General features: G+C 43.9%; 1 protein-coding gene across 1 annotated transcript; it reads right to left on the reverse strand.

The window, feature by feature from the left end:
* Window positions 1–5,566: 5,566 nt before the first annotated feature.
* TENT5A (terminal nucleotidyltransferase 5A) lies at window positions 5,567–11,770 on the reverse strand. Its single transcript, XM_075862069.1, has 2 exons — window positions 10,685–11,770; window positions 5,567–10,116 (listed from the first exon to the last, which is right to left on the reverse strand). The coding sequence occupies exons 1-2, from the start codon at window positions 11,096–11,098 to the stop codon at window positions 9,337–9,339; spliced, it is 1,194 nt and encodes a 397-aa protein (XP_075718184.1). The 5' UTR covers window positions 11,099–11,770; the 3' UTR covers window positions 5,567–9,336.
* Window positions 11,771–15,659: the final 3,889 nt, after the last annotated feature.

Raw genomic sequence — 15,659 nt, forward strand, 5'->3', positions numbered from 1 at the left:
GTGGCTCAGTGGTTAGCACTATTGCCTTGCAGCTCTGGAGTCCATATGTGGGCACTATCTACAGAGGCTTCTATGTAGGGCACTATCTACAGAGGTTCTATGGGGTCACTATCTACAGGGGGCTATTGGGGCACTATCTAAAGGGGGCATGGTGTGTGTGTGTGACAGTGTATGGTACTATTGTAATCAGGGACACAGTGTATGGCGCTATTATAGTTAGAGGTGCAGTGTTTGGCGCTTTATTATATTTAGAGGTGTTGACAATTTTAACTTCGTTTATAGGTGCAGAAATTTTTTAAAAGTGAGAAGCTGAAGACATGTGAGCGGAAAACTGCAGAAATGGGTCATGGTTGGTAGAAATCCATCATAGAGGTCTGGACCGGAGTGAGAAGAAAATAACTAGAATCTGAGATGTCACCGGTGAGTCACTTAATGTAAATGTTTATTCTGCCTCTAATCAGCACTGTAGTCACTGTATGATCTGCAGCGAGATAATAGTTGGTATGATTTTTTTTTTTGTGAAACAGCAACTCCCGACATATTCTCATCATTGTTTGGGCCATGCTGGGAGCTGTAGTTTTACGCCGTACAAACCTATACGGCAGGGGTTGCACTAAATTGAGCTGTATTTGTTCTGGTGTTATATATATGTACTGATCTTGGTTCTGATGCTGTATGTAAGTACTGAGCTTTGTTCTGTTGCTGTATATACGTATGAGATTGGTTTTGGGACTGTATATATGTAATGAGATTTGTTCTGGGGCTGTATATATGTAGTGAGCTCGGTTCTGGTGCTGTATATATGTACTGAGCTTTGTTCTAGTGCTGTATTTATGTATTGAGCTTTGTTCTGGTGCTGTATATATGTACTGCACTTTGTTCTGGTGCTGTATATATGTACTGAGCTTGGTTCTAGTGCTGTAAATATGTACTGAGCTTGGTTCTGGTGCTGTATATATGTCAGAGCTTGGTTCTAGTGCAGTATTTATGTACTGAGCTTGGTTGTGGTAATGTATATATACCAGAGCTTGGTTCTGGATCTGTAATTATATAGTATATATTTATAATAACAAAATTGCAGGGCAGATAGAATTGTTCTCAATTCATTGTATATTTAATGGGAACCTGTCTGGTAGTTTTAACCCCATGTACCGCCGCCATGCAGTAATACATGACCTGACAATATTTCCAAACATTCCCTTGTATGGTTTTTTCAGATACAGCAAAATCTTTAAAATCCACTTTTGAAACGGCGCACACTATATGCTAATTATTCATTAGAGGGTCATGGGGCGGTGCCGCTATCCTGAAGAGTCACATAGTCCTGCCTCCAAACCCACCTTTCCATGTTTGAGTGACATCTCCCTGCCTGATACAACTTTCTTGGATGCGCCATCGCCTTGTGGCACCATACACAAGGGGGGGCTGTGTGGCACTATACACAAGGGGGAGCTGTGTGGCACTATACACAAGGGGGAGCTGTGTTGTACTATACACAAGGGGGATTGCTGTGTAGCACTATATACAAGGGGGTGAGCTGTGTGGCACTATATAAAAGGGAGGAAGGGGCTTTATGGCACTATATACAAGGGGATCTGTGTGGCACTATACACATGGGGGAACTGTATGGCACTATTTACAAGGGGGAGGGCTGTGGCTCTATCTACAGGGGGCTGTGTGGCACGATACACAAGGGGGAGCTGTGTGGCACTATACACAAGGGGGAGCTGTGTGGCACTATACACAAGGGGGAACTGTGTGGCACTATATACAGTGGGAGCTGTATAGCACTATATACAGTGGGGGCTTTATGGCAATATCTACAGGGGGCTGTATGGCACTATCTACTCGGGGGAGGTGGGGTGCTATCTACAAATGGGGTGTGATACTGTCTATAGGTGGGGCTATATAGCACTGTCTACAGGGGGGCTGTATGGCACATTCTACAGGGGGCACTATTTATAAGGGGGGCCGCTTGTGGCACCCGGGGGAGGCCCCGGTCAAGAGTTTGCTATGGGGCCCAGTCTTTCCTAGTTACACCCCTGCATTCAGGTAACACTGTCCAGGTATATAATAGATTATTTGGTTATATTCCCTAATCTGACTCCTTTCCATTGCCCTCCTTTTAGATTAGTCATCAGAATAAGATTCCCTCACACTCCTTCTCTTCATGTCCGTCATACACGGATACTGGCTGGTGACCGGCTCATGCAGCTTTATGTTACCACCCCATGTGTATAAAAATGGCCGGACTATTGTACAGAACTTTACTGCCGCTATGCAGTAATACATGACCTGACAATATTTCCAAACATTCCCTTGTATGGTTTTTTCAGATACAGCAAAATCTTTAAAATCCACTTTTAAAACGGCGCACACTATATGCTAATTATTCATTAGAGGGTCATGGGGCGGTGCCGCTATCCTGAAGAGTCCCATAGTCCTGCCTCCAAACCCACCTTTCCATGTTTGAGTGACATCTCCCTGCCTGATACAACTTTCTTGGATGCGCCATCGCCTTGTGGCACCATACACAAGGGGGGGCTGTGTGGCACTATACACAAGGGGGAGCTGTGTGGCACTATACACAAGGGGGAGCTGTGTTGTACTATACACTAGGGGGATTGCTGTGTAGCACTATATACAAGGGGGGTGAGCTGTGTGGCACTATATAAAAGGGAGGAAGGGGCTTTATGGCACTATATACAAGGGGATCTGTGTGGCACTATACACATGGGGGAACTGTATGGCACTATTTACAAGGGGGAGGGCTGTGGCTCTATCTACAGGGGGCTGTGTGGCACGATACACAAGGGGGAGCTGTGTGGCACTATACACAAGGGGGAACTGTGTGGCACTATATACAGTGGGAGCTGTATAGCACTATATACTGTGGGGGCTTTATGGCAATATCTACAGGGGGCTGTATGGCACTATCTACTCGGGGGAGGTGGGGTGCTACCTACAAATGGGGTGTGATACTGTCTATAGGTGGGGCTATATAGCACTGTCTAAAGGGGGGCTGTATGGCACATTCTACAGGGGGCACTATTTATAAGGGGGGCCGCTTGTGGCACCCGGGGGAGGCCCCGGTCAAGAGTTTGCTATGGGGCCCAGTCTTTCCTAGTTACACCCCTGCATTCAGGTAACACTGTCCAGGTATATAATAGGTTATTTGGTTATATTCCCTAATCTGACTCCTTTCCATTGCCCTCCTTTTAGATTAGTCATCAGAATAAGATTTCCTCACACTCCTTCTCTTCATGTCCGTCATACACGGATACTGGCTGGTGACCGGCTCATGCAGCTTTATGTTACCACCCCATGTGTATAAAAATGGCCGGACTATTGTACAGAACTTTGTGTCTCCCTTATTTCCGCATAGATTGTAAGCTCTTGCGAGCAGGGTCCTCACTCCTCCGGTTTGAATTGTAAATTAGCTTTGTCACTATGTAATGTCTGATATTGTTTGTTTCATGTTCCCTCTAAATTGTAAAGTGCTGTGTAATATGTTGGCGCTATATAAATAAAGATTATTATTATTATTATTGAGGAACAGAAATTATAAATCATTTCTATCTGCAGCAACATCTCATCATGTCCGTCAGTGTCTGTGAGGAGCAGCTCTTACATTCTTCTCACTGTCTCCAGTGTAGTTTTTTTCATTTAACTTTATTAACAAAATCTTAGAGATAGACAGCCATTTTTGAAATCATCTAGAGACAGTGAATGCACGCACAGTGAAGTAGCTGTTTATCATTATTCCACCACTAGTCCCATTCACTTAGCCCATGGACGTGTCCTCTATCCGTGCGTGCGTGCGTGCGTTGTACCATTCTACTGACAGGGGCCTCATGCACTATAAGAGAGGTATGTGAGCAGACTGTTTAATACATGTATATTAGAAAACTGTATAATTTACTATTCTACAAATAAGTAAAAAAAATACCTAGTGAACCCCTTTAAGCATCTTGGGCACAGACGATAATTCACACAAGGGTCTTGGAAAGAACGGGCCAGAGTAGCTCTATCCATGGAGCCACAAAAAATATAGAAGCCGGCTCCTAGTCCCGGGATAAGCAGGGAGAACACATGATAGAACAAGGGGATGGAATTGGAAAAGTAAAGATGGCAATATGAATTGAACAGTGTTTTGTTAGATTGACAAAGGGTAATTTTCTGTGGAGAAATTGGACTTTAAGTCCTGCCATGCCTTCTTACCTTTACTTGGTGGTCAGTCCTAAGCCCTGAGCTGAAGACCCCAGTAACCTCAAACAGACTAGTTATTAGGGATGGTGCATGAAATGAATGGTTGTTAGGAAGTTGCTCCCTAAAATCAGTCTGTCCAAAATAACTTCATCTCAATGCAGGAATGGCACAGTGCGGACAGCAGAAAAGCAGCTTGGCACCAGTCAGGCAATGCAGTTCTCCATCTCAGCCTTGCGAATTAATCAGATTGTTGTAAAAGAAAACGTACGTGGACATTCATTTTAGAAAATGTCTGAATTTGATTTTAAGAAACTTGACAAAGAACAACTCGAGGGAGATTAGTCAAAACGAATGCAAGGGAAACGCAAAGCGACCAATTGGATGTGATTTTTCAGAGGCGCTTTGGAAAATTAAAGCAGCAACCTGATTGGTGGCTGAGGGCAACTGCTCCGCTTTTCCTTTGCACTAGTTTCAATAACTTTTAAACTTAAAGGCCTAATTCACACAGTTTTTTGTAGTCAGACAGAAAATCTGCCTTAAAATTCCTTCAGGCCTTTTTTCTGCATTTTTTGCCCGCGGCCATTGAATCTAATGCAAGTACCTCTGGCAAAAAAAGGGCACAAACGAGTTTTCTTTGCCTCCCAATAATGTCAGAGGCAGAAACCACTCAAAGAAAGAGGGTGCTTCTTTTTTCTGCGAGTGGCCAAAAGCCACCTGGGGGGGGGGGGGGGAACACCTCTGCCTCCCATTGAAATCAATAGGGGGGTGCGATTTGGGCCATTTTTGGCACAGATTACAATGCTGTGTGTCAGAAAACTGTGTGTGAACTGACCCTAATAGGGTAGTGTATCAGTAGGATAAAAAAAGGATCACAATCACCCATCAACAATCTTTGTTGTTCTCAGACTGTGCCTGGTATTGCAGCTCAACCCCCTACATAAGTGAGTGGAGTTGCAATACCAGGCAGACAAGCCCTTCATTTCATCCATTTAGGATTAGAAAATCAAATTGTTTCCCTTGTCAAAAAGTTAAAGAAGAATACAACTTCCGACTGTCTCCAAGTATGAAATGGTTGCCTTTAATTGAGAAAATAGAAGTGTTGTTCTGGGTTATCTAGGTTGCTAAGTGCTAGAGAGCCAAGTATTTTTGGCATGTTCCAGCTAGGCCTTTCCCTAGCTGACTGCACACATTTGGCTGACAAAAAAAAACAACACACTAGGATTAGAGATTTTCGGAGCTCCCACTAGGAAGCTGTTGTAGCAGATTATTCTCAGCAGCCTTACAGAATTTTTATTTTACATGAATGCAACTTCCATCACTCACCCAGAACTTTCCACCAAAAGACATACTACGCAGATAAATAGAACAAAATAACTTCTTTATTTACAAAACAAATCCAAATATTGGACGCTGTAAACAAGATTCACAATCCTCTCTCTCGCTCCAGTATGAATGCCAGCAGCCTGTGTTTTCCATCCGCTCTCCTGCCTGTCCTTCGCGTAGTCAAAGTATTTCCAAAAGGAGCTAAAGCAAAGGGGTAGTAGACACTGCAGGTGTGAAGAGGCCGTGTTCATATTGTATAGAGAAAAGGTTGAGAGCAAAATGAGCTATTATTTTCTAGTTTCCATGCAACCTCATATTACATCTCCAATTAAGTCCTCATTTTGCAAATAAAACCACACATTGTTATAGATATGTAAAATATATTTCTGCTTTGACAGAATTAATCTGTAAGACAGTAAAGTCTACAATGAAAATATTTTTTTTGTTTTGATTTTCTCTCGGTTGTATTTTTTTTTTTTTAATTGGCAAAGTCATCAACCAACAACATAATACAAGTCATGTACAAAGCATTTTACATGAATCATTTAAAACTCTGAATAAAATATAGGTACGTAATGTAAAAGCATCAGTGTGTAAAGCAAAATAATATTAAGAAAGTACAAATTTAACACTGCCCCCTCCCCCACCCCACTACTTAGACACAACACCCGTGCATTTTTTTTTTTTGTGCAACAACATACAATGGTTTGGCTTGAAAGAGTTCTGATGTTTCATCACATTTGTATTAGAAGGTTTTATCTCTACATAGATTAGCAATAAATCCATCCGCCATACAAACTGTCCAATGGCTGGTGTTTAAGGAGTCATGGATTTCAAAGGGGGCTTTGTCTCTCCTGCAATTTCACCGTTTTCACATATTGGATGACTGACAAGTCATTTCCATGGATTTCTGCAAGAAACGGCTGTACAGAATACTGCATAAAAATTTGGTAACCAAAAATAAAATGTGCATTGAATCTAATCTAAAAACTATGGCTAAAAGAAGTACATAGGTGTGGAAAAAAAGGACTAGCTGCAGCCAGCTGTTAAATAAAATAAAAATGTGAAACGTCAAGAAGATACAAGTGTAAAAGAAAAGTGAGCCTCATGTAAAGTTTGCTTTCTACGAGGGGTTATCTATAGATCTATATGTATTTCCACACCTTACACTGAGAGATCAGCTATGTGTGCAATGTAAATAGTTGTGGGAAGAATAGCTATACCCCATCACCAGCTGATCCTATTTCCCCAGCCATTCCCTCCACGACATGTGAATCTATGTATGGATACCGTTTGATTTAGACAAGCATATCTCAATTCTGATTTACTGTCTGAAGGAAGGAGACCTGGGAATCGTGCCCCTCTGTCCGCTATTAATCACGGAGCAGAAAACAGACAGGAGCAGTCACAGAAAAAGGCCAGAAATTTCCGTGTAAACAGAGCGGCAGTGCAATAGCTTTAACAGATCCTGCTAAATTCACAGGAATGGTGCTACAGTAAACAAATCGGATTCCTGCTAGAACAGCCTGTAAAGACTGGATATAGAGAAAAAAAAAAACGTAGACAGATATTCGATCTAGCAATTTCCAGAACGTTGAACAATGACAGGATTTCAATTCCAGCAAACAGCCCCAAAAGATGCCTTGGGGGCCAGAGTCAGACTTAACCACTAAGCTGCCAGAACTGACAGCACTTCAGCTCAAGGGCCTCTGCTGCTACTGAGGTTAAATAGGACTTTTCTGCACCAATCTGTATAAACCTACTGGAATTAAGGATTTTATTTGGCACTACAGTTATATCAGACTTGGTCAATGTCATGCAAAATACACTCATTTCTGATGATTCATGCTGAATGCCGGAAAACGAAGAAAAAAAAAAAAGCTTAAACTCAGCCCACCTCAATTCTGCAAAGGCAAGTAAATCCGTCACAAGTCAGTCTAGTAATACTTGAATATGATGGCATCCAAGGTGCCATACTTCCACAGTGATTTACAATGAAGACCCTGCATCTGCCAAACAAAAGACCTGGCAGAAGTGCGTCTGCATAGTTCTACTTTACTAAGCACCAAAACAATAAATTAATCCAGATATTGAATCTTTCACTCGTGTCCCTGCACATCAGATGGACTGTAAGAGCCATCACAGGCCAAGATAACAGATCAAAAACCGGAGTAAACAAGGGGTTGTCGCATACGAATGACTCGTCACCACCGTACCCTACTGAGATGAATGTAGTATTGCTATACAAATGTAAGACAACTTGTGGAACCCTGGCAGTGACATCAATGGAGGGTTAACACTAGCTACAGGGTCTGCCTACAAAATATAGCAAAACAATGGAAAAGCTGCTTTATTCTGACACTTTAGGAGTGTGCGACTTAAATACAGTACTAACATTGTAAACTGAAAGTAATGGTAAAGACAGAAACACTGAGCTACAAGAGCTGTACAGTACAGGGAGATTCACATTAAATACCCCTAGTGGTCCTACTATGCATTTGTTTAAAACAGATGGAGCAGAGTGGAGTTCCACTGAAATTCTGTCATTCATGGGTTTCAAGAGAAGTTTATATTTCATCAATTAAAAAAAAAATTATATATATATATATATATATATATATATATATATATATTAGATGTCGCCATTAACTCTAATAGGAACAGAATTCTAATACTCCGCTGACTGATCTCATGTACTGACACCTCCAAGCTCTAGATTTTCTTAAAAGGGAATTGCTTAAAGAAAACAAGACGTTCGCCAGAAGCGTTCATTTCACAGAATCTCCAGGTCGGAGCTGAAACCTTGAAGTAAAACTTTTCTATCATGAATATGTTCAACACTCAGATCTTAATATAAACATTATCTAAGTGCTACATATATCTAACCCAGATTTCAATAAATCTCTATGCGTGTGACTATGCAAACAGTTCAATAATAAACTTTATACAAATGTCTGCCAAGAAAAAACATGGCAAGTACTACACTCTCCATCACAAGTTAAGGATTTAGACTTAATTGAATTTTTTATTACTTTTTAATATGTTTTGACTTTAAATTTAGAATCCCTGATAAATGAAAATGTGCGGTTTAATCACAAAAGATATGTTGGTAATTTTCTGAAGGAAACAGGCACTTTGATACAATAAATAGTTACACAAATAATCTCTCCCCTTCCTGTTTTGGGTATGTTTCTTTAAGAAATCTTTGGTCCTCAAGCGTTACATTTGCTACTATCTCCCTAAGCATTGTCACATCTGTACAATGTGATTGATGCAGATATCTGGAAAGAATATGCCTGATCTGTCAGAAGATTGACAGTGGTGTGAACTTGTACCACCTTCCTGCAGTTTACCGTGTCCTAGAAAGCGTTGTATGTGAGCAGGCAGGTTATACCCAATGCTCAGTCTAGCTAGCCAATGCATCTTCCTTCACACGTTGCTATAGATATTTGAAATTCAGAAGGACTTTTTAAGAGCATTGACCCTCTTGCAAATTCCATTTGTCTAACCGACCTTAATGTAAAGCGAGCAGGAACTGCCAACCTGCACTTCCATTAAGCAAGCCTCCTTTTCCATACTACGGAAGGAGACTTTAGCATTAAATGACAGGTTGCGTCGTGCTCTGGGGCTGAACCCAATTAATTCGGAGCTTATCATTCGGACCGTGCTCTCGTGAATTCTATATGAACCACAAGCTTCACAAAGATATTAACCTAGAGCAGATCATCATTGTCAAACTCACACCTATGCCCCTGCTTAATATGGATATGGAACGCTTTCCTCAGAGAAGTCGTTCCGTCAGTCTTAATTACAGGGTAACCAAGTGGAGTAGGTATGCTGCTGGCATGTAAAGACGGGTTGTACCTGGGCAATATAGTAATTGCTAAAGTTGGCATCTGCTACATAGGGGGCTGGCTGATAGTAGCACGTCACGTTGGCTACGTTGGGAATAATGTTTTGTTCAGCCAATACTCGGATGGCGAGCATGGTGATAAGGCTCAGAGTCTGCCTTCTTTCGTGTCCCATGAGACATACTGTGCTTTCATTGACCACGCCATGAAGAGTCATGAGATAGTCATACTTGCGGTCTTCTAAGCCCACAAAGTGGTTCTGCAGGTAGGCCTCCAGCTTTCTTTGCTGTTCTCCAATGTCTGAAAAGTCAATGAAAAATCTAGAGCACATGTACCTCTGTAGGGACTTCATTTCGGATTCCGAGTCTGCCCTGAAGTCTCTTACTAAAAGGTTGCAGTACTTGAGAAGGCCACCTCCACGGATCTCCTCAGGGTTTCTGGTGGCAATGATCTTGTGACAAAGGTGATCAAAGGCTTCCTGGAAATCTCCATACACACTCTCCCCAATAATGGTAGGATGGAAAGTTTCAGTCATTGGGTTCTCGGAGCACTCGTAAAAAAGCAAGAGAGAATCCAGCTTGATCTGAAAGGAATCGACACTGAACTCAAACTGCCTCCTCAAGGAATCCATGAACTTCAGCTCCACGTTTTTGCCATGGTTATTAGATAAGGAGATCAGACTCCAGCGGTCGGAATCATTGCAGACTTTTACCATTTTCTGGACATAAGCTTCCTGGAAAGACAAACACAAGAAATAGTCAGTCACAAGAGCACAATGACAAGCAGACAAGCCCTGCCAAAAAAGAAAAGGAACCAGGGAAAGGGGCGGCGAGTCACACAGTAATGGAGGGGCATCGGAGCATAGGACATTTTTGACAGCAAGCCAAGAACAAGAGAAGTTTGTGAGTTAGGCTGACACTTAGTATATGTGTGGTATTAGGAGGAGGAAATAGGAGCCCCCATAATAGTGTCAGTGTGGTATTAGGAGGAGGAAATAGGAGCCCCCATAATAGTGTCAGTGTGGTATTAGGAGGAGGAAATAGGAGCCCCCATAATAGTGTCAGTGTGGTATTAGGAGGAGGAAATAGGAGCCCCCATAATAGTGTCAGTGTGGTATTAGGAGGAGGAAATAGGAGCCCCCATAATAGTGTCAGTGTGGTATTAGGAGGAGGAAATAGGAGCCCCCATAATAGTGTCAGTGTGGTATTAGGAGGAAATAGGAGCCCCCATAATAGTGTCAGTGTGGTATGTTGCTGGCACAGGAAGGGCCACATCAGGGAGCCTGTGTCTGCACTATTTACCTTTAGGGTGAGCGGGGTTATCTTCCCCTTGTTAACTCCTTCGGGTAAGAAGTCCAGCAGACAGTCCAGCACCACGTCCTTCACAGTCTGGAACTCGGCCTCTCCCTTCAGGTCTACGCAGAAGATGAGATCCAAGTCCTTGTAGCCCAGTCCGCTGTCCTCATGGAGGATATGACTGGCTGCCGAGCCGTTCAGACGGACATCCCGGACGTTGATGTTCTTCTCCTCCAGGCGGCAGCGCACCACCTTCACGATCTGCCGGGGCTTCATCTCCAGAGTGGGGAAGTTGCCCCGACCGTGGATGGGAATGGTCTCGGTGAGGATCGCGTCCAGGCGCTGCACTTGCTCCCAGCTCAGGACGTTGCAGTTACTGCTGTCGCAGCCTAAGCATATGCCACCTTCATCGTCTGCCATGGTAAGATGCCGTGTTGCCAGCTCTGCCAGCTTTGAACGTCTCCACACGATCGTGCAAATAGACACAAGTCAATCAGCTGAGCCGCTAATCCGCTACTTCGTGCCGGAATAGAAGTGCGCAGTGAGTAGAGTCCAGGCGGCGGTGAACCTGCTGCACGGAGTGTAGACTGTCAGCAGGAGATGTGCCGCGCTCTCCCCCTCACTAGTTTATATATGAGGTATCACTGTTCCTCCCAGACACGCCCCTCCATTAGCATAGCGATGTGTCCGGGCAGCTCTCTCCGCCACACAGCCGCTTCTTACTAGTCTATCCCTATATATAGGCGCTGCGCCTCCGTACAGGGTGCCCGGCTGTGTAAGGGGAGGGGGACCAAGTTCTGTCACAGAGTGACCCGGGCAGCCTGCGTCATGGAGAAGACTTTAATCTCATAATGAAGAAAGTCTATTCTTTCCAGACGGCTTCTCCACACACGGTAATAAGGGTAATTACTATGGAGAGAAGGGGGACAGCTGGCGGGGATAGGTGTGCACAGCTGCGGCCCCTCTGGTACCTCAGGGGCCAACGGACGGGTGACGGAGCCCACTGTATAGCCGGCCACAGCACTAGAACTATCCTGCCTCTATAATTAACTGCTACATTCCACGGACATCTGGGAGATTCGCGAGCGATGACAGACAGACGATGTCAACCAATCACATTGCAATGACGCAAATGCATTCTTCTGACGTCAGCAGCCTGTGCGATGTATAAGGGAGAGGGCGGGGCCAGGATCTCCTTGAATGAGAGATGCTCAGCGTTAGCATTCTTCCTGCCTGGTGACCGGCCTGAGGGCGCCCTATATACAGCGCCACATAGTATGCCCTCGCCATGCCCCTTATACGTATAGATACGACAAGGTAGACGGTAATCCCCCGTTATATGACATGCGTCTCCAGTCCTAGCGTGCAGGCCGGTGTGTGTGCGCACTTGTTTTCTCCACATCTGTTCATCACTTATCTCTTTAATCCCGCAGTGGGAACACAGATAATTAATTATGGATGATTATTCGCCACCCTATTCGCATGAGTCACATAAGCCATAAAGAAAGTGGGCACTGACTCCACGCCTGGGGGAACCTGGGGTTCAGCAGCGGGACAACAGCGTCGCCTACTGGCCGACTGTTACTAGGCAGCCAAAAAAGAGGGGGGGGACGGGACTAAGAAGACAAATGAGACAGACTGTCTTCTGTATTTACTAGCGTCACCTACAATTCACTTAATTCATAGGGAGGTTCTGGAAATGAGTGAATGAACATCTCCTCCTCTACACAATGGTGTATTTATAGGGCGATAATGTGGGTGAGCTCTCCTAGTTGCTACTATAAAGGTGGGAGAGACCTAATAACAGATAGGCAGAGGCGCAGCATTCCACATGCCTACATTTACTTTAGCTATACCTCCCATTATACAAATAGAGATGTTTAAGCGAGCCCCGCACTAAATGTGTCTGCCGGCTGAAGACAAGCGTGAAAAAGTCCGCATAATTCACCGATGATTCATCTCAGCCTATGACCTGAGGTGGGCGATTGCAATGGGCCAAGCATTGATATCTCTCCTTGGCTCCTAATTGGCCCTTGAGTCAGATGCTGCATAATAAATAGCTCTGATGGTTAAAGTCTGATAGCCCGCGGTGCCTGGCACGTGTGAAGTGGCCGGTGCGTAATCCGCCGGAGGCAATTTTATCCATTACTGCGATCGTTATCTGTCGTTACGTTTTCATGTGTAATTGGACGATTTGTTGCTTTCATATTTGTATTTATTTCCGAAATGATATGTCCACGTGACAAAAACTCATTCAGAAGATATGACAAATATTTTCCCTTCCCCCTTTTCTCGTTCTGATTTTTTTTTCCAGAAGGTAGAAGTACTAGCGGGCATCACCGATGAGACTGGGGCTAGACCTAGACTTTTGTTTTGTAGCGAGCAATAATCGCTCTCATAGAAATGCATTAGACTAGTGCTATTTCATCAAATTAGCTCCTGGCAAGTGATTTGTTGCGAGTTGCTTTTTATTTTTCATTGCTGCATGTTGGGATTTTGGAGCTACACACTTTTTAGGAGCGATTTTGAAGAGATTTTCAATGCATTCCTATGGCAGCGTTACCACTGTGATTTTTTTTTTGTAGTCAGATGTATAGCCCTAGTTATTCCTATGGACAGCGAGTAAATCACTCACTACAAAAGCAATCGAAGTCTAGCCCCAGCCTAAAAGTTCACCTTATAAAATAGATCATGTGTTTACAGTGGTAGACCCGAATGAAACGTGCTCTATACATTGATGGTGAGTTGATATATATTCAATAAAGTATACTCTTTACCAAATATGAGCAAGTATACACAGTGGCCAATTTAGTACTAGGTAGAGTTAGTCCTCGCTTTGCCCTTAGAACAGCCTGAGTTTTTGGTGACATGGATTCTACAAGGTGCTGGACACATTTTTTAGAGTCCGGTTCATGCTGACATGACAGTACCACACGACTTTGCAGATTCCATCATTTCGGCTGCAAATCTCCTGTTTTACCACATCCCAAAGATGCCCTATTGGAGTGATATCCGGTGATGGGGTAGGCCATTGAGCACACAGTATTCATTGTCATATCAAAGAAAGAAAGGAGCAGTGTACATGCCCACAGGGGGAGGGTGCCCCCCACTGAGACTCCCTTCTAGAAGTCCAACAGTATCCAATTGTAGGCACTGGCAAGATTCCAAATTTTTATAAGGAAAAAAAGAGCTTTATTCACCCATGCAATGTTTCGGCTCAGTAAGTCGAGCTTTTCTCAACCTTAAAAAAGGCTCTGCTTACTGAGATGAAAACGCTCATGGGTGAATACATAATTTTTTTTTTTCTTACAAAAGTTTGAAATCTTGCCAGTGTCTACAATTGTATTCATTGTCATGTTAGTAGAACCACCCTGAGATGACATGTACTTTGTGACCTGCTATCCTGCTGGAAGGAGCCTGTATCCCATTGGGTAGACGATGACTGTAAGCCGTCATAATACTTACAAAGGCTTTGGTGTGTTTATAATGCTAGATTGGTATTAGGGTATGTTCACACGAGGTCATTACGTCTGTAATTGACGGACGTATTTCGGCCGCAAGTACCGGACCGAACACAGTGCAGGGAGCTGGGCTCCTAGCATCATAGTTATGTACGACGCTAGGAGTCCCTGCCTCGCTGCCGGACAACTGTCTCGTAGTGAAAACATGATTACAGTACTGGACAGTTGTCCGGCAGCGAGGCAGGGACTCCTAGCATCGTACATAACTATGATGCTAGGAGCCCGGCTCCCTGCACTGTGTTCGGTCCAGTACTTGCGGCCAAAATACGTCCGTCAATTACGGACGTAATGACCTCGTGTGAACATACCCTTAAAGTGGTTTTGCCAACATAGGCTTTTATATCATATTGACTAGATACTGTATGTGAAAGGGAGATGCAGAAAGTACAGATCGAGTGGTAGAGGTCACAGTGGTTGATGTGCCAGGAAAGTCCATAATGGGAAAAACCTAATGTGTTCCAAGAAAAATTCCCCACATTACATCACCAAAACCCAGTCTGAACCATTACCACAATTCATGATGGACCAATGGATGCACGTGATCTACACCAAATTCTGTCCCTACCATCACCTTAGTGCAGCAAAAAAGAAATGGAGAACTGTTAGGCCCCATTATCACGGCCCATGATTGCGGGCACGGACGGCCGCTCGCATTTTCGGGCCGTGCTTCCATACAGTGTATGAGAGCACGGCCCGTAAATTGCAAAAGAACGAACATGTTCCATAATTTTCGGAACGTTTCTACTGCACGGACACCCATCCATATCGATACAAAAAGGTGTCCGCGGCCAATAGAACTGAATGGGTCTGTAACTGCGGACCGTATTACGGTACACAATTACAGAGAGTCTTTACGGTCGTGTGCATGGGGCCAAAAATGCGGGCGGCCGGCCGTGCCCGCGATCGCGGGCCATGATTACGGGCATGGCCGTGTGGATGGGGCCTTAGACTGAGCAACTTTTCCTTCACTCTTCTGTCCAATTTTGGTTAGCCTGTGGCCAGTGTAGCCTTAATTTCTGATTCTTAGGCCTTATGCTCATAGATATACTACAGATCTATGTTTTATAAATCTGTTATACGGTGCCCATTCACTGCTATGTGCCCATACTGTAGACTTCTCTGTGTGTCAAACCAATTTTATACAGAAGCATTCTCTATGAGTCCACGAGAAATGAATTGTGGCATGCAGCATCACATCCCATATTACGACGACTTTCACCCCTAGAATACACTGTCTCCCAGAGGGCTGCTCAAGCCCTAAGCTGACCAGAAAATAAATCGATGTGATCTCCTGCTGCTGTAGCCCTATATGCTGACAGGAGTTAAAAATCAATGTGGTCTTTTGCCACTGTAGACCTACTTGCTGACAGGAGTAGAAATTGATGTGGTCTTCTGTCATTGTAGCCCTACATGCTGACAGGAGTAGGAATCGATGTGGTCTTCTGAAGCTGTAGCTTTAT

Source organism: Rhinoderma darwinii, chromosome 4 (assembly GCF_050947455.1).
Source record: "Rhinoderma darwinii isolate aRhiDar2 chromosome 4, aRhiDar2.hap1, whole genome shotgun sequence".
NCBI lineage: Eukaryota > Metazoa > Chordata > Amphibia > Anura > Rhinodermatidae > Rhinoderma > Rhinoderma darwinii.